At 39.0% G+C, this 18,021-nt stretch overlaps 1 protein-coding gene across 2 annotated transcripts in view; it reads right to left on the bottom strand.

Annotated features, from left to right (window-relative positions):
- The window catches only part of LOC138634092 (FRAS1-related extracellular matrix protein 1-like), a 245,503-nt gene extending 233,804 nt beyond the window's left edge, over positions 1–11,699 (bottom strand). The window contains exons 1-13 of one of the 2 annotated variants that reach the window (XM_069720714.1): positions 11,358–11,699; positions 10,750–10,844; positions 9,499–9,809; positions 7,482–7,678; positions 6,915–7,238; positions 6,706–6,814; positions 5,931–6,062; positions 4,057–4,401; positions 3,826–3,968; positions 2,051–2,247; positions 1,882–1,972; positions 1,587–1,754; positions 1,299–1,507 (exon numbers count right to left, since the gene is read on the bottom strand). In XM_069720714.1, coding sequence (XP_069576815.1) covers positions 1,299–1,507; positions 1,587–1,754; positions 1,882–1,972; positions 2,051–2,247; positions 3,826–3,968; positions 4,057–4,401; positions 5,931–6,062; positions 6,706–6,814; positions 6,915–7,238; positions 7,482–7,678; positions 9,499–9,809; positions 10,750–10,844; positions 11,358–11,600 — 2,564 coding nt within the window. In that variant the 5' untranslated portion in view covers positions 11,601–11,699. The remainder of the gene's footprint in view (positions 1–1,298; positions 1,508–1,586; positions 1,755–1,881; positions 1,973–2,050; positions 2,248–3,825; positions 3,969–4,056; positions 4,402–5,930; positions 6,063–6,705; positions 6,815–6,914; positions 7,239–7,481; positions 7,679–9,498; positions 9,810–10,749; positions 10,845–11,357) is intronic. The other variant, XM_069720711.1, reaches the window with a different exon arrangement.
- Positions 11,700–18,021: the final 6,322 nt, after the last annotated feature.

The raw sequence follows: 18,021 nt of genomic DNA, 5'->3' as shown, positions 1-18,021 counted from the left end.
GTCAATGTTTTCTTTACTACCGTCTGCTGGATTTAGATGTATGGCATTCAGCAAATGTTGTAAAGTGTTCAAAGCAGCTAAAGCATGTGGTTCATGTGACTTATTTATAACAAATGTTGAAATATACTATTTCAATTTAGTAAATATGTCAGAAAGGTTGCTTTTAGTTTATGAGCTTTAATTTTGAAGTGCAAGCAAGTAAACTGTGCAGTTTTGTCATAACTTGTGTGATGTTTTGAGAGAAGTCAGGTTTGTTTACCTTTGTCCTTTGCAAGACTGCAGCATATGGCCAAGTAAAGTGCTTGAATGTTTAGTTTGAATGACACCTGTTTTGGTCACCATTTGAAGATTCCAGAACACAATATTTTCCTGCAGAGTAAGATTTGTAAGACTTTGAATTCAAGGAAGCTGAAAGCTAACACTAGATACAAAGACAAGGGAAGGCAAAAGCTGTGTCTGGTTCCCTTAAGCCTTCTCCCATCATTGTCTGCCCTGTTGAAGGGCACAGCATTTGGAGGCTCTGCTGAGATGTGTGCAGCATGGTTCAGCTTCAGATAAATGTTTCCAGCCATCACAACAGCAGGTGGCTAAATGGTGATTCTGACAATTTAAGGACAGAGTGCAGGAAATCTGAGGTATTCATACATACTCGGAGAGCTTCTACCAAGCCCAAAATGATAAAAGGTACCAGGTCACACCATTAATCCCGACACTCAGCAAGAAAGATTGTGTAGCAGACTTTCACCTACCCATCAGATATCATAGCTTATATAAGCTGTGATGGAAAAAATTACTTGGTCATTTACAAAGTATTTATTGAGGAAAATGATCTAATACTACACATTTGCTAATGGTTAAAGTATGTGAGCCTGTGCTTTCAGTATTTGGTGTGATCTCTTTGTGCAGTAATAACGGCAACAAAACATTTCTGGTAACTTTTGATAAGTACACCATATCAGCTTGGAGGAATTTTATCCCATAGACTCATGTGCTTTCGATTGTTGTCTTGCTCTATGACCAATTTTCTATTGAGATCAGGTTCACTGAACACTGAATTACGTGTATAGTTCAGAATTCAATGTTCCATCAAGGATGCCAATCCATCCTTGCCCAGATGCAACAAAACAGGCTCAAACCATGATAATACCACCACCCTGCTTCACAGAAAGAATAGGGTTCTCATGCTGGAATGCAGCGTTTTCATTTTTCTAAACAGTAAGCTTCTCATTTAAACGAAAAAGTTATATTTTTGTCACATCTGTTCATAGAACATAAAGGGATAATGCAGGATTTCTGACCTAACTTTAAGGCTTTTCAGGTCTTGCAGAGTGAAGGTCTGGCCTGGTTTTAGTGGGAGGCCACCGTGCTGCAGAGCCCCATGCTGTGGATCTCTCTGAAGCTCCACCTGCAGGGTTTCTTCCACAGAATCCACATCTGACAGCAGCAAGTGTTTGGGGCTGAGCCAGCAGTCCCCTCCCTCATCTACAGTCAGAGGGTTAGTAATAACCTGAAACAAAATGGATCCACACTTTTTCTTTATATCCACACATAATAAATGGGATAAAATTGACTATTTTCTTTCCTACCTGTGGTGGCTGGTTGTCCACTGGCACCACAGTTATGTTAAAGCAGATGCCAGGGACTGTTTTACCCAGGTGGTTGGATACAGAAAGATAAAAGTGTATATACTGGGGGTAAGGGCCAATGTCCATGATTGGAGGCATGTAGGCTACTTTCATGAAGTTAACTGCATGCTAGAAACCACAAAACAGAAAAAAACAACTGTATGAGTTTTGATTGAGCAACACATGTTCTTATAAAACACTTAACTATGAAATAATAATAATAATAATAATAAAAAAAAAAAAAGCTTTACAGTACCTGTGTGAAGAGCCTCAGTACTGGTGCATTGGAGTCTTTGGTGAATTTGGGTATACTATCAACCAGGAACAACCTCCCTGCATCTGTATTGCTGCTTATTACGATAAAAACACATTTAATACAGAAAGTTTTCCGATAGTGTGTTTTCTTAAGAAACAGATGTACAAACCTGTGAAGCCCTGTATAGACAAGTGGAGTAGTAACAGTGTATGTCAGCTCACTGTCTGGTGATTCCTGGTCAACAAAGTGAAGCTGCTCCCGTGTTATATGGACTACTTCTGTTTCTTTAACCACAAGACACCGTGTGGAACCAGGAACCTCTTTAGGTGGTTGGTCTGAAACAGGTTCTATGTGCACCATCACCACCTGAAGACAACATAGCAGATCATTGAATCAGATATTAAGTTAAAACCTGTACAGAATTTCTTTGCAAAGTATCTGTGTCTGTTAAATCTGCACGTTCTTGATACAATCTCAAGTTTTTGTATGTCAAAGTGGGCTGGATTCTTGGACATGGATTAAGCCAAATCAAAGACCAAGGATGCTTTTACATAAAAAATGTTCAATGACTTTACCCAATGTGCTAGCAACATCGCTCTGTGTCATTCTGTCTGTCAACAATTTTGGTCCAGACTAAATTATCTCTAAAATAATTCAAAGGGTTGATGAAACAACACTGATTGGAGGCATGTAATATAAATGTAAATACTACTTTAATTATATAAATGTGGTGGCGGGGTGTGGTTAGCTCAGCTGCAGAGGGTGGAGAGTGGAGGGAGTGGCTCAGTGAACGGTGCCTGGAGAAAGATAAGGGTCCCAGCTGAACTAAATCAGGATGATTTGTCTCTCCTATATAAGTGAGCAGGACCTGGGGCGGATCTCTTTATAAAAAGCAGTAAATTGTATGGTTTTTATTAGTAGTAGATGTTACAATTAGACTATTAAAATGTGGTGCAAGCATTGTAAAAACACCAACATTATATCACTATTGAATCAACATTCACAAAAAAGATTTTGAAAATGAGCATATTTTTGCAGTATTTCAAAGACCAGCATTAAATTAACTTTATACAAAAATGTAATAAGTGCAATTGATATTTTGTTTGTAGTGTAATTACCTCATTTGCTGTTTTTCAGTTATTTGTTTTTGTTCAGTGAGAGAAGGGTTGGGTATTTTCGGTTGTTTGTTTGAATCCCAAAAAACTCAGATCTCAGAAAACAAAGTGCAAATAAAATTGGATCCTTTAAGTTCCTCGGATTTTGTTCCTACCGCCCACTGACAGGTCTCATTTTGCCTCAATTTCAAACAATACACTTGGCAATCAACATACTTTCACAATTAAAAAAAAAAAAGGCAAAAAGACAGCCAAAGGGCCGGATGTGACCCGCGGGACGTACAATGCCCAGGCCTGTTTTAGACTGTTCGAAAAATCTAAATCCCTGTATAGTCCACTATATAGCGCGTCAGCCATTTTGTAGTGCTGTTCGAAATCTCAACGATAAATTTAATTCACTATTTAGTTCACTATACAGTTCTGCCACTGGCAGCACCGCTACGTTATAACTAGATTGGCTACAACTTTATATAATTTGTAAGAAGCGAAATTACAATAGTGACACAAGCACTAGAGGAACATTGATAGACCAATGACGATGTGGCAAAATTGATTTAAGCTACCTGAGAAAGGGAGCAGCGTTTCTCTGGGAGGTGGTTTGTCTTGGCAGTTGGATGGAATACACAGCTGAGCCAATCACAGTGACCCATGACGAAAACAGGTAAACAAATGAAGACACAGCTTATCCACAACATCATGTTGTTGTCTGGATGGGCTGAGCAGCACAATTTGAACACATAACACCACAAATCTATGCCCTCATTTTAGCCTGAGGTAATTTATAGAAATATTAATAACACTATTTTAGAGTTGTGTTTCTGCTACCCACTTGAGGCTCTGATAGGTTGGGTGGATCATGAAAATCAGAAAGGACCACCTCAAAAGAATCATCGAACACCTCGTTCCCAAGGTGTCGATAGTATACCATGGACTGAGACAGGTCCTTTTGCAGAAAGTGGCTGACAGGATAACCTGGAATAAAATTAAGAATATGGTTAAAACATTAACATAAATGCAATTTATGTTAAAATCGATAAAAAATTAAGTCCATTGTCCTGACCTGTCAGCCCTGGACCGGGGATTTTCATAACCTCTCCTGCGTTTGGAGGGCGGGTGATGTTAAAGAGGATGTAGTCATCACTGGAGTCCATGTCTGAAGCCTGGAGTGTGGTGCCTCTTAGCAGTGCCATCTTCCCCTGAGAGATCTCCAGCAGCATGTTAATGATGAGAAAAGGAGGACTGTCATCCTTCGGAAGGATTTTGACAGGGAACTTGTGTCGGGTCTGATGGTGGCCGTCTCTGATGCGGAAGATTATGAAGTCCTTGGTGGAGTCGCTGTTGTCATGGTGATATCGGACCGTGCCCACTCTGATGTCATTGACAGTAAATATGAAGCCCTTTCCACCTAGAATGTACATCAAACAATCAAATAAAAATAGATATACAATTTTAAAAAGTCATATTTGATTACAGGACAGTTACATGGTAGTGGTCTCTAATTTAGATTTTGCACCAATGATGAGTAATGTTGGGAACCAAAGCTCTTCTCTCACTGAGAAGATAGTAGCGTTCCAGCAGCCTCTATACAACACTATAAACAAAATGTATAGACAACACTTGTTTTGCTATCATTTTTCATTTTAAGAGTGCATGCGACTGGAATGCCGACTACAGCAATGTCCACCCGAGCGGTTGCCCATTTATTCAATAATCATTTTACTACCATAAATCCTCTGCATACTCATTTTAAAGAATTAGGAAGTATGTCCAACCACACACACCCAGGCCCAACTCGTCCAGTTGTGAGTGGGCAAATTTTCACCCTTGATGGTGTCTGGCACTTTGGAAAAGTGTTCTCCTCACGGATTGATCATAATTTACACTACACAGATGGCAGACAGCGCAAATTGCTTTGTATGGGCAACGGTATGCTGATGTGAACCTTGTGAACAGAGTGGCCCATGGTGGCGGTGAGGTTATGGCAAGAGCAGGCATAAGCTACAGACAACAAACAGAGGTGCATTTTATTGATGTCCATTTGAATGCACAGACATATTGTGATGAGATCCTGAGGCACATATTATTCATTGAGTATGTTTTGATAATTGGATAATTGTTGCTCCCACCTTTATGTCTGCTTGGCCAGTAATCAATGCTGATGGAAAACCGCTGGACCATTGCATAAACCTGGCAGCTGGAATTGGGACAAATGCTGGCTCATGGCTGATTTGACACTCTTATAGGGAGTTATTACCCCAATCTGCTGGGCCACTTTGCAATCTAGTTTTTTTGTCCGGTGGCCCAGTGGACATCTGTCATCTTGTTACATAGGATAACCGTTCTCCCAATCATGTTGCTCCTGCTCCCTGGAGATGTGCAGCACAGACAGTGGTTGCAGTGATTTTCACTACAGTATCATGGCTATTTTTAATGCAGTGCCACCTGAGTGCCCTAAGATCACACCCATACAATATTGGTTTTCAGCCTTTTCTCTTCTCTACAGAGATTTCTACCGATTCTTTGAATCTTTTTATGTTGTTATGTGCCCTAGATAATGATAACCATTCTCACTCACATTCACACCTATGGCCAAGCATTTCTTTGGACTGTGGGGGGAGCCAGAGCACCAGGGGAAAACCCATGCCTCATGTCTCCTTACCATGCTTCTTCTGTGGAGCAGTTTGTCCTTGACAGAGCAGGTTTATATTAATGTGAATACTACAACACTCCCAATACGCTAAGAGACTTCTCCTGATTTGGACTCCTCAGCTTTCTATGCCAGCACTGTTATGTTCCCTAAATTTAAACTGTGCGTGTTTCATTGAGTTCGAATGACAGAGATAACCAGATTTATCTGGTTATCTCTGTCATTCGAACTTCTAAGTAGCGAGGTGTAACTTTGTTTGTGTTTGTAGATAGTGGTTGTGTCAGTACCTCTGACAGTCAGCCGTCCATGCTGCAGACCATCCACAACGATGATGCGAACAGCATTCAGGTTGTCATTATCTACAATCTGGAGCTGCTCCCAGGTTATTGGACGAGACTGACCCTCTAACAGGCTGAGACCTACAAAACAGAATGTTCTTAGAAAAAGTAGTATTTCACAAAGTAAACACTATACCGTAATTCATTATGGAGAATACCAAAAAAATCTGATATTCCGAAGCTGTAATGTTTGAGCATCCAGCTCCATGTGTTTAGAGAACAACTGACTGCGTTTACAAGGCTTTACATGAGAATGAGTTCCTGTGTCTTCCTCTTTGGTGGAAGCCAGTTTTTAGTTTTATGCAGCAGTTTTTTTGTTTCCTCATGTTTAACCACTGAAAGCCTGGTGTATTAATGTTTAAATGCCAGGTAAAGAGTTACCAATGCTTTGATATATGTAGGCATACACACAAAGTAGCATTCATTGGCATTCATTTGAGTTGTGCTTTTAGTTAACTGACGAATTTATGTCAAGTATTCATTTTCTAGTCATTAACTCTGCTTTGGTGTCCACCATCTCCTTAGATAAACATGACTCCTTAGCTGCTAAATGTTTGACTTTCTTCCCTACCTTGTTGGTAACTTGAACTGTCTGCTGTTTGGTGTTAGGTAGGGGTCTACAATTACATTTCATACTATAAACAGCTGTCTGCTGCTAATGTGAAAAGGCTGATGTCTGAAGTTTTGTATAATCAGCTTAAATGCATTTGCAATGCCAACATACCCATGTTCCAGGACACTCTGGGCGCATTTGTGTCTGTATTTCTTACAGACATGTGAACAGTCATTGGGGGGCTCTTCTCAAAGAAAAAATCATGTACCTCAAATTCCACCTGTGTAGAAAAATGTTTTTCAGATACCAGTAATAACACAAAATGTATTGTTTTATATATTTAAAATCAAGAGAAAATACCCCATTAAGGGACATGGTACCTCATAATTCCTACGTTGGGTATGTGAGGAATTTGGTGGTTGATACCCAATGAGCATGTTATTGAGATCAAGCCATGTAAAAGAGGAGACTGGGCGAGTGTGATCAGACAGATGGGCAATGAAGCCATCCACAGGAGGTTTGGTGATGTTAAAAACCAAAAGCTGTTGGGGAGTTTCTTCATCTTCAGCATTTAGTGTAGCAGTGGAGAGTGGAGTGAGGATGAACTGGTCAACTTCCAGGATAAACATGGACATGAAGGACATTTTGGGAGGCTGGTTGGGCATTGCACCAACTATCCGCACTGGAATCCAGGCCTGTTCAGACTACAACACAGTATAAAGATAAAAAATCAGATCTGTACTTTTTGCTGTACAAACATTTTACTTTCTAACACTGCAGACATGTGAAATCTCACACATTGTGCAGCCACTGGGTACATTGTTAAATCAAAAAACTGATAAATATCTGATAACAGGTAAATGTTGATCCATCACATTGGAATATCTGTATTTTATACCCCAGGTTGACAAATACATTTATGGTAAATAATTGGGCTGCCAAATTACCTGGTATATACTACCACTCCTGGTGTCCTTAAGGTTGAGTGTGATTGCGATGTAGTCTGCATCTGGAGATGGAGGGTCTCTGTGCTGATACCTTAGCCCCAACATCAGGAAGTCGTCACAGGAAATTTTCATGAACGTCACTAGCTTCAGACCCTTCAGGCAATCTTCAGATTTACACATAGCTCTGGCTTTATTATCTGAATAATGACACAACCATGCAGAGATAACCATATTTTAACATACTTAGTGTACAATCTGGATAATGCCACATACACCTATCTTACAAGGAGAAATCAAATTGTTGTTGCTGCAAGTGTTAAATCAAACGCTCTTTCAAGTTTGAATTGGGTGCCACAGGAGTTTATTCTTAGTCAATTAACATTAACATTATTTCAAATAACATGATTGTACCCAATCTGTACTTCAACCAGGATTGAAATGCAGATGACACATTTTTATAAGCCTCTAATTTTACTATAGCCCCATCTCTTACTCATCTTCAGGCTGCTTTTGATGCTTTCCTTATATCATACACTTGTATTCCTGGTAACTATATTATTAAAGGTTTGTTCTAAATTGTACCCAGATCATACTTGCTATTTGGAAATTTGTCTTTGCAAAAGACTGTCACTCAAGATACATATGTAATATTTACCCTAAAACTGAAAATATAACCCTCTTCCCTTCTGTCTGTTTTTCTAAACTGTAAAACTTTTGCTTTGTCAACTTTTATGTTTGCACTTGATTATGGAAACCTTTTGTACGATCATGCTGCCCCATCATTATTTACTACTGCACAGAATGTGATGCTTCATCATAATGCAAATTTTCTACTCATCATTGCCCTGCATGTAACAAATCTGGATGGACTGCCCAATATCCCAAACGTATCAACAAACCTTGGCTTAACTAGATTGGGTGTGACAAATAACAACTCCCTTGTTCATCTGTCTACTGCAAAGTTAGGGGCTGTAGGACAAATGTGGGTTGTTCAACTTGCCAACTTTGAGTGGCACTATCAAGTATCGCCCTGGGAAGAACCACACTAATCAGTCCCTCCAGGAAATCTTGCGATCGCAATAACTGACGCAAATTAAAGCAATTTGGGGGAGCTTGTGATTTTTTTTTCTTTTTTTCTGCAAAAAAAGTGGTAGCATCAAAAAAAAGACACTGTGGGAGAAATTCTTACCCTAATGAATGTGAGCTAGTGGCGCTGACAATGAAGGACTGAAAGAAAAATGTTGATTGCACAAATAGTTGGGAGTGTCATCTTCCTGCAAGAGTGTATTTACTGTCTGACCCTATGTGTTGTGACCTTTGTTTCCCCAGACCTCCTTTCCTCATGTGTTCTGTCATTCCCAGGTGTATTTGTTGTGTTTGGCCATGTGCTTGTGTTTTGTTCCGTGTCCTCCTCTGCCCGCCTCCAGTCACCTCCCATGGTCACGCCACTCATCAGTCCGAGCAGCTGCCACCAATCCTGCTGATCACCACCCTAGACTATATCAACCCTGGTCCTGCAGTCCTTAGGTGTCGGTCCATACTCTCAGTATCGAGTCTGCTGCCCTCTGGTGTCGGACCTCGGGAAACCACGCTAGTGGATCCAGTCTGCTGTCCTCTTGTGTCGGACCTTGGGAAACCATGCAAATGATCCAGTCTGCTGCCCTCTTGTGTCGAACCTCGGGAACTCACAAGTCACTCCAGTCTGCTGCCTGACTGCCTGCCATACCACACCACATGACATTTACATGATCTAAAAGTTGTGATAGTCACACAAAGAATCTACAAACTAAATTTGTGTTTTATACAACCACTGACAGATATTATATGTAAATGTTACTACAACTTAGGAATCACTTAAAGGGGAAAAATACCTTTCCATCTTTTCACAGTGATTAACCAGCTATTAGTGAAGCATGTTGTATTTCTGTTTACTTGTTTTTGTATTAGTAAGGATGTCTCCAATTCACTTTTAAATAAACTCCGTATTTAGGATTTACAATTGGATATAAGGGGTTACCAAGTTGTTGACGCAGATGGATGAAGCTCTCTGGATCGTCCCCCCTCTTGGCAGCTTTCTCTGGTTCTCCAGTGACGAGTTTGCCATGGGCCGGCAGTTGGGTGTCATGGCCATTGAGGTGGATGCTACATTCCAGACTAGACCTCCTCTCATAGTGGAAAGACACCACATTACCATCTACAGCATCAGAGAGGCCATAGAAGTCAGGTATCTCCAGGGATTTGGGCCCCAGTTTAATAATACTGCATTCAGGTTCCATAATGTCCACATGTAGAGAAAACACCTCCATGTATGTTTCTATCTCTGTGAACCTAGTCAAAAAACACAAGATAATAACCCAAGAGATCAATGGACTCTTTACAAAATAAATTGTAAACTCACATTTTACCACATTTTTGTGTCTGTTAAATATATTTTAAGTATACAATAAGATAAAAAAAAAAAAAAAAACGAAATACAACCTTGGGCCCAAAAACTTGGGAGGCTGTGTAAAATGTGAATAAAAACAGAATGCAGTGATTTGCAAATCATGTATACCCATATATAGCTAATTGAAAATAGAAAGACAACATATTACCAACATGTCAAAAAATATATGCTCATTTGGAATTTACCTGTTGTATTTTCTGTTGCATGATGCGCCAAATGTTTTCAATATATGTCAAGTCTGGACTGACGTGTATGAACGTTTTAGTCTTATCATTTCACCTGCAGTCCCGGAGGTGTCAAACGGACTGAGGAGCAAATAAGAAATAAATATAAAATCATAATTCAAGGTGAGAAGTAGGCAACAAGTGCAATGCTTTAGAGCATCAATCAGTTCCTGCTGTAGGATGATATCAGTAAAAAAAAGAGTGAAATTAATCTATACCTCATAAAAATCACTTGGGAAAGACAGAGGTTTGTCAGTCTCTGAACACCTGTTGTAGGTGTATGCTGTTGTAAAATAAGCTGAATGCAGTTTGGCTTTGTTTTGCTGAAATAAGCAAGGCCTTCCCTGAAAAAGATGTTGTCTGAGTGGCAACATATGCTGCATATGCATAATTTCGAAATTTCTCCATTTGATATGTTGTCGTTTCTCTATTGTCAATTAAATGTGGGTTTACATGATTTGTAAATCATCCCATTGTGTTTTTATTTACATTTTACACAGCATCCCAACTTTTAGGGAATTAGAGTTGTGTTATCCAAAATCACTTGTAGTGATACACAGTTAAACAAAAAAATGTCTTACTTATCCTGGTGTTGTACCTGTATAGGCGAAACTTGACAGTGTCTTTCTTTAAAAATGGACAGCCATTGTGGACATACTTTACTTCAGTAGCCAGATAATGGCAATCAAATACCTAAACAAATAAAGGGACAAATCTGTGTCATCAAGTATAATGAGTGAGGACATATGTGACAACTTGCTTTCAATTACAATGATTTTATATCCACATCCTCGCATCCAGACCAGATTAAAGATTTAAATTTAGATTTCAACTACATTCATAGATTCGTCTGAGCATTATTCAAGGAACTTAAGTAATACTTAAGTAATACTGTGAGCACATGCAGACGTGGCCAACTTTTTTGGTAATTAAGTGAAAGCAAATGCAAGCACATGTGTGGCGTAGTGGTAAGATTGGTGGAATAGATACTGTATATAAAATTTGTGGTTACAGCCAAGTTGAAACATGGGAAAACAGCTCATCTCATCATTACCACAACACTAATGTTATGTGGTTTCCTGCACATCAGCTCCCAAAAAGTGCTACAGAATGAGAGCCTTCAAAGTAGACAACTTTACTTTACTACCCCTAGTAAATTGCCTGGAACAAGCAGGGGTTTTTGTTAGAAGGGGATTTTTCCGTTACCTGAGGCACGAGTTTTCCCACTCGTTGATTTATGGGCTCATTTAACACCACCTCCACCTTGCATGCATCCTTCTGACGGGGGATATGGAACTGCAGGTCACCCTCCTGCAGGTAGGCTGACTGACCCCGTTTCACCTTTAAACTCTTATTGACTTTCACAAGAGAACTGTGCGATGAGCAGATCATTCCCAGCAAAAGCACTGGAAGTAACGTCCAGGCCAGCGTTTGACCCTGTGAACCCATCACTGTCGGTCGCAAGGTAACTTCCAGTAGGATCTCTAAAGGTCGTCTCCACACAAAAGCAGGATCGCTTTCAGAAACACACCTCAGTTAGAGATTTTAGTAAAACAAAGGATACCTTTCCTCTTGAGAAGAAGCTACACTTTGCTCTGGTTACATGATGATTATGTTGCATGTGGCTGTGCGCTTTTACCCATTCACATGATCGCTCAGGAGCTGTGAAGGAAATGAAAAATTTCAGTCTAAAGCATTTTATATGTAAAACAAATAGTGTCAGTATCACTCTTTCCTATCCCTGATCTCTGTAACACATATACATGGCAAATGCAACAAAGCAAAGCAAATGACCAAAACCAAAAACATTACAGAATTCAGCAATTTCATACAAAAAGGGGAAAATGTTCAGTTCAAGCAGCAGAGCTTTGAAAAGAACCACATGGAACTGTAGTAATACTAATTGCAGTGACAGTAAAGTATTATAAATGCTCATAAATACAGGTGGTTGTAAATACATGTAAAGTGGCACCCAACAGTACAAAAAACAATGTCACTAGACTGGGTCTATATGCAAAAGCATAGGAACCAGTATAAATACACGCTTTATTAAAGAAACAGAGGTTTATGGCAATGTTGTTTACTGTTTTTGTAAATACAAGTTAGAGAGTTTTAGCTCATTCTAAATTTATATTCATATATTCTGTGTTTTGTTCTTCACTGAGCTTGCCAGGAATTTTTTTTCCTTATGAGCAAATAATGGCCTTTTCCTGAGGCTTTGTCATTACTCTTGTAAAATGGTATATGATATGATGGTTTCTCAGTGACATCTGATTTTTATCACCTTTTATCAGATTTTATGGTTGTGGTTCCAACATGAGCCTTTCTGCTATAAAAGACTAGATTAGGGTTGCTACATATATGTTTTAAGCAGCAGGGGAAAGACTTCCCATTGAACCATCTATAAAATATTTGTTATTGTAACCCAAGGGTACCATAAATTGTTATAAAGTATGTATTATACGACAAACTTCCATACAACAGCCTTTTTTTTTAATTCTATTTTCTGTGTTTTGCTACTTTTTCCGAAGAAATCAATGAAGTTTCTTATCCCACTCTAGTTTTCACTGATAATTTGTGTTGGATCTGTTTTCTATCTTAAAACGGCTTCAGACGTCATCCTGCCACATTCCTTCACTGCTTGCCTGTGACACGTACCCCAGACCTCCCACAGAAAGCACCTTATAATCAGCCTGTGCATAGAGGAACATGTTATATCCTGTCCCCATGAACAATGCTTGTGTTTACAGAAAATATAATGTTCAAGAAGCTGTGTGCCAAAACAGCCTTTAAAATGGTCCCCAACCCACTTTCCACATCCAACTCAGACCCTATAATGACCACTGGCAGTTGACTCCTTTAGTGTATACAAAAAAATAAAATTGTATTCACAATTTCAGGGATTTTCATGTTTTAAAATCACTTAGAGTGACATGTTTTCATGTAAAAGCTGTTAAATCTGTTGTAGTGTAGCTGAAAATAAGGCTTTCAATTATTATTGTTCAGCAAAAGCTGAAATGTTGGAGCTACAGTATGGAGTTTGCTCTGAGAACAAGAATTTGCACTTTGTATGACCTGCAGTCTAAAATATCAGCCATAGTATTATTTGTGCTGTAGAGTCAGGGTGGTTTCTTTGATAACGTTATAGTTGATATCACTGTTGCAAAATTCTGTCAATCTGACATGATTAGAGACACGGTAATACAAAAATGTTAAAAGCTGCATCAGTTTTTTTTTGTTTTCTTTGTTTTGGTCACATAGGTGCAGATATCCTGTTTATGTATCTGAAAACAATTATCTCCTGCAACATTTCTTTGACATTTGCCAAGGACACTCACCCCAGAACTCGCACAGAAAAGAAACATTTTTATTTACCATTTTGGAGATTTTAATTTATTAAATATACCTCTAGGGTTAAATATTTCATTGAAGAGGCTATCAAAGGTATGCTGGTCCAGCTAAAGATAAGGCTGTTACTTGGGACAGTTCTAATCACAACATAAAAACATTATCACTTTTTTAAATCATTAATTATATCATGTCTGCAAACAGTTGCCATCCAGCAGATACAGGTAAAATGGTAAATGGTCTGCACTTTACACTGTTTCCTATTCACTCACACATGCAAACACTAATGGGGCTAAGCTGCCATGGAAGGTGCTCACCATCAGGAATACATTCACACACCAGTAGTACACCATAAAGAGCAACTTGGGGCTTAGTGTCTTGCCCAAGGACACTTTGGCAAGCAGACAGGAGGAGCCAGGGATCGAACTGCCAAACTTTCGATAAGGGGCAACCACCCTACAATCTGAGCCGCAGCCGCTCTGAGATAAAAACGGAATAACTCCTAAGTTATATATCTGGTAAAACAACGTATTAGTATCAGTTTAAAAAAAACATAAACTGTGCTGGTAGAAAAAAATTGGAATGAGTATAGACGGTACACCATTGGGGTATTTTTAGTACTTTCACCTTAGCAACACTCCTTCACTCTATGGCCAAATTTATACAGACACCCACATTTGCTCTGTGCCTTTTTTTTTTCCTTGTTCAGTCTAGGGCTTGCATCATCAATCCATCATATTAAAATTGCAATCTCGATTGATGCCTCTGTAATCTCATTTCTAAATGATAATGATCCTGCTGAATTTTTATTCGAGACATCAGGTAGATCAAAAAATAATAAGGTATAGTTACAGCCTGCAGACCAGGGGGTGTTCCATGAGGTGGGCATGGTTTGAGGGCTCACGTAATGCCCTGGATCATATTTCAACATCATTGCCATAATGAAACAGGCAGATTGTAAATTTTTTTTTCAAAACTTGTGGTGACAAACAAATTTAGAAATAACAGGAAATATAGGAACAAAGAGGGGCTACAACTAGAGCAACAATGATGGAGATGATATGGCACAATCTCAAACAGTCATTGAGCAATAAAGGCTCCACAGTACTAAAAAGGAAACAATGAAGTCAAAATCAGTCAAAGACAAAAAGGCAAAATTTAGCTTTAGTTACTTAAAGTAGTTGGCAAAGTTAGAAATACTGTATATGGCAAAAAAAAAAATTGCGAGATAGAATCATGACCTCAATTCTAATCAAAAAAAATTGTGGTTCCCCCTAGTTCCAATAAAAATGAAGTCATAATGGTCTTCACTTATGCAGCTCTTTATCACTAGTGGTAACAAAGCACCACAGTTTCCCATTCACACACACATTGACAGCTGAGCTGCCATGCAATATGCTCACCATTAGGAATACATTCACACACCGATGATACGTCATCAGAAGCAACTTGTGGTTCAGTGTCTTGCGGAAGGACACTTAGGCCAAGGACTGAACCGCCAACCTCCCAATTAGAGGGCAATCCGCTCCACCATCTGAACCAGAGTCGCCCTATAATGCAGCCTACAATGATGCTTTACAACAGGAGACAAAGTGTTGTAGGACACTAATTGTAGTGTCCTACAACACTTTGTCTCCTGTTGTCTTCTAATTTTATGGAAATGCAATACTTACAATACAAATACCCCTTTAAAGAAGTCTTATGAATGGAAACAATAAAATTAAAAAAAAAAATAGCTGCCATGTATACACAATGAATTATATGTGTTAAATGTGCACTCGTAGCCACTGGTAAGAAATCAAACATTAGCAATCAGGTAAATGCACTAAACATTTATATTACAAAACAATTTGTAAGCAAAAATAAATTCTGTTTCTCAATTTATCCAGAATTGTGCAGCCTTGGTTTAGCCCCCCCTCCCCCCCGGTTCAAACAAAAGTCAATGCAGCATACAATAATGCTTTAGATAGTAGTGTCTTACTTTGCAGCTGTCCTACAACAGTTTGTCCTTCTACTGTGTCAGTATGCCCTGCCTCTGTGCACAAAGCCAGCGCCGTAGAGAAATATTTCTCCCAGTTTGGAATGGAAGAACTTGACTTGCCTGGACAGAGCCCTGACCCTCACCACATCCAACATCCTCAAGATGAATAGGAACACTCACTATGAGCCAGAACATATCACTCATCAGTGCTGTGTTTGACATGTAGAGCAAAACAAAGTCTAACTGGATGCCAGGACAGAGAGTAACTGTAACACAGATAACACTCCAGTCCAAGCACTGTGTCATACTTAAGGATGGCATATTGCTGATATTTACGCTCAGTGATGTGTCCTGTTAAAGATCTACTCAGCACTCACCCACAGTTGGGAAACAGCGGGTCACACTGTTAAACTGGCTGAAGTAGTCTGAGGGTCCTGTCCCTGCTTGCCGTTGATCCTTTTTCCCATTTTGGCAGAGACTCGTATTACAGTCGTCTTGCAATATATCAACAAGATGTAACCAGTTAGGCCAAACTGTTTTCTGTCATGTTGGGAACTGAGGACTTACATCCTGAAGTAAAGACAATTAAAGATCACTAACCTCACCTTGACTTTACCTCGCATGTCGGGAAGGAGCTGTTTTCTGGAATGGCATCAGTGAGTGTAAAAGCCAGCAGGTCTAATGACAGACTACATTCACATTCCCATCGTAAACCCATGGCTATATAACATGCTCTTCCTGATCCAAACTTAAACAAAAACAGTGCTGGGTGGTATGTAATATCACTCTCTCCAGCTGATTCATACCTGTTTTACTCTTTCCTCCTTACTTCTTCACCAAGTCTGGTAACACCAGCATATTAAACATTGACTTCTCTGAGCCAAATCAATTTATTTCAATGACAATAATTTACACCACAACAAACCATTATTGACTTGAATGGGAACGAGAGTTGGGCAGTCCAAAACAAATCATGGCTATTGTAGCCTGTTAACTGCGTTACACAGTTAGCAAACCATATGCTTGAAAGCCAAATAAAAGGTATGATTAAAAGAAGAAGAATGTTCCTGTTATGCATAATGGAACACAGCACTAACCGGCCCTTACACAACACAATCGTTGCAACCCACTCCCCAACTCATGGGATTTGGTTTCTGCGACTTCTTTCCGTTCCTCAAAAATTTCATGCAAAATTTGTTGCGCTCTCTTCTCAAGAAAGGTCCATGGTGAACTTGCAAATGCGCCAATACCACTAGTCCAAAAAATGCATATCTGCTTACGTTGATCAAGTAAAAGTAACTTGGAATACTACGTTATAGATCAAGGGTGAGCAATTAATTTTCCCAAAGGGCCTCATGAGAAACTGGGACTGTTGTGGAGGGCCGGACCAATAGGCTGAACTCAGACCAGCATTATATTAACTTTATACAAAAATGTAACAAGTGCTATTGATATTTTGTTTTTAGTGTAATTACCTCATCTGCTGTTTTTCAGTTATTTGTTTTTGTTCAGAGAGAGAAGGGTTAGATATTTTCGGTTGTTTGATTGAATCTACCAAGCAACTCTCTTGTAATTGTGTTAATGCTGAATGATAATTGTTTGCAATAGATGTATTGTAATTTAACTTGCTCAAATACAGAATGAAACTCAGCCGCCCATGGAGAGCTCTGTGATTTACTCCAGAGAAAAACCTTATTGACCCTATTCTCTCGCATATAACCAAACGATTCCACTGTCTAATCATTTCAGATTTTTGTTTTATCAATCCAGGAATATAACCTGGTCACCCTGTACAGCATACAGTAGTATAAAGCGTAGAGTAGGAGCAAACCTTTGAACACCTAAAAAGTGGCAGCTCTATTTAGTAAAGCATCAGCAATTTTATGCTCTTTAAATCTCCATATCCCTGAACAATAATTTAGTAGGGGGTTTACACGATTTAAACTTATTGACAACAGATCCCAGTGCTCTCCCAGCTAAACCTGCCGAAGTTTAAAACATAAACTCATGAGGAATGAATCCCAAATGTTGATATTCAGATGCACATTCTAGTGTTAGTCTCAAAAGTCAAATTTTTCCTACTTCTTAGGAGACTTTTTTTTTTTTTGCTGAAATTAATGATTTATGTTTTACTTCAAGTTATTTTCACCCTTCATCTGTAACACCAAATTTAACGTAATTTACAATTCATTAGGTTCAGCTAGTAGAGTGATGTCATTTGCGTACAACAAAATGCCTCGGGTTAAGTTGTTCAAATGCATGCCTTCATAGATACCTTCATTTCAAGAGCAAAATCGTATACATATATTGTAAACCTGGTACAGCCTGGGGATGTGAAATTAACTTATTGTAGTATGGGAAATGTAAGGTCCAGTTCATCCATATTTGTTCCATGTAATTTAACATTTGTACATGAAGTAACTTACATAAGTAACATACTATAAACCAAGCCATGATCTTTTCCTAAAACTTAATCACTTACTTGCGTACTTTCAGTGTCTAACCCTAAGGCACCTTGTGCATATTTCTGACACACCAGTG

The sequence above is a fragment of the Brachyistius frenatus genome, unplaced genomic scaffold (genome assembly GCF_029030835.1).
Source record: "Brachyistius frenatus isolate BFR_SWC_R1_liver_20210118 unplaced genomic scaffold, ASM2903083v1 Contig_248, whole genome shotgun sequence".
In the NCBI taxonomy this organism is placed as follows: Eukaryota; Metazoa; Chordata; class Actinopteri; family Embiotocidae; genus Brachyistius; species Brachyistius frenatus.
This window is presented reverse-complemented; position numbering and strand designations above follow the sequence as displayed.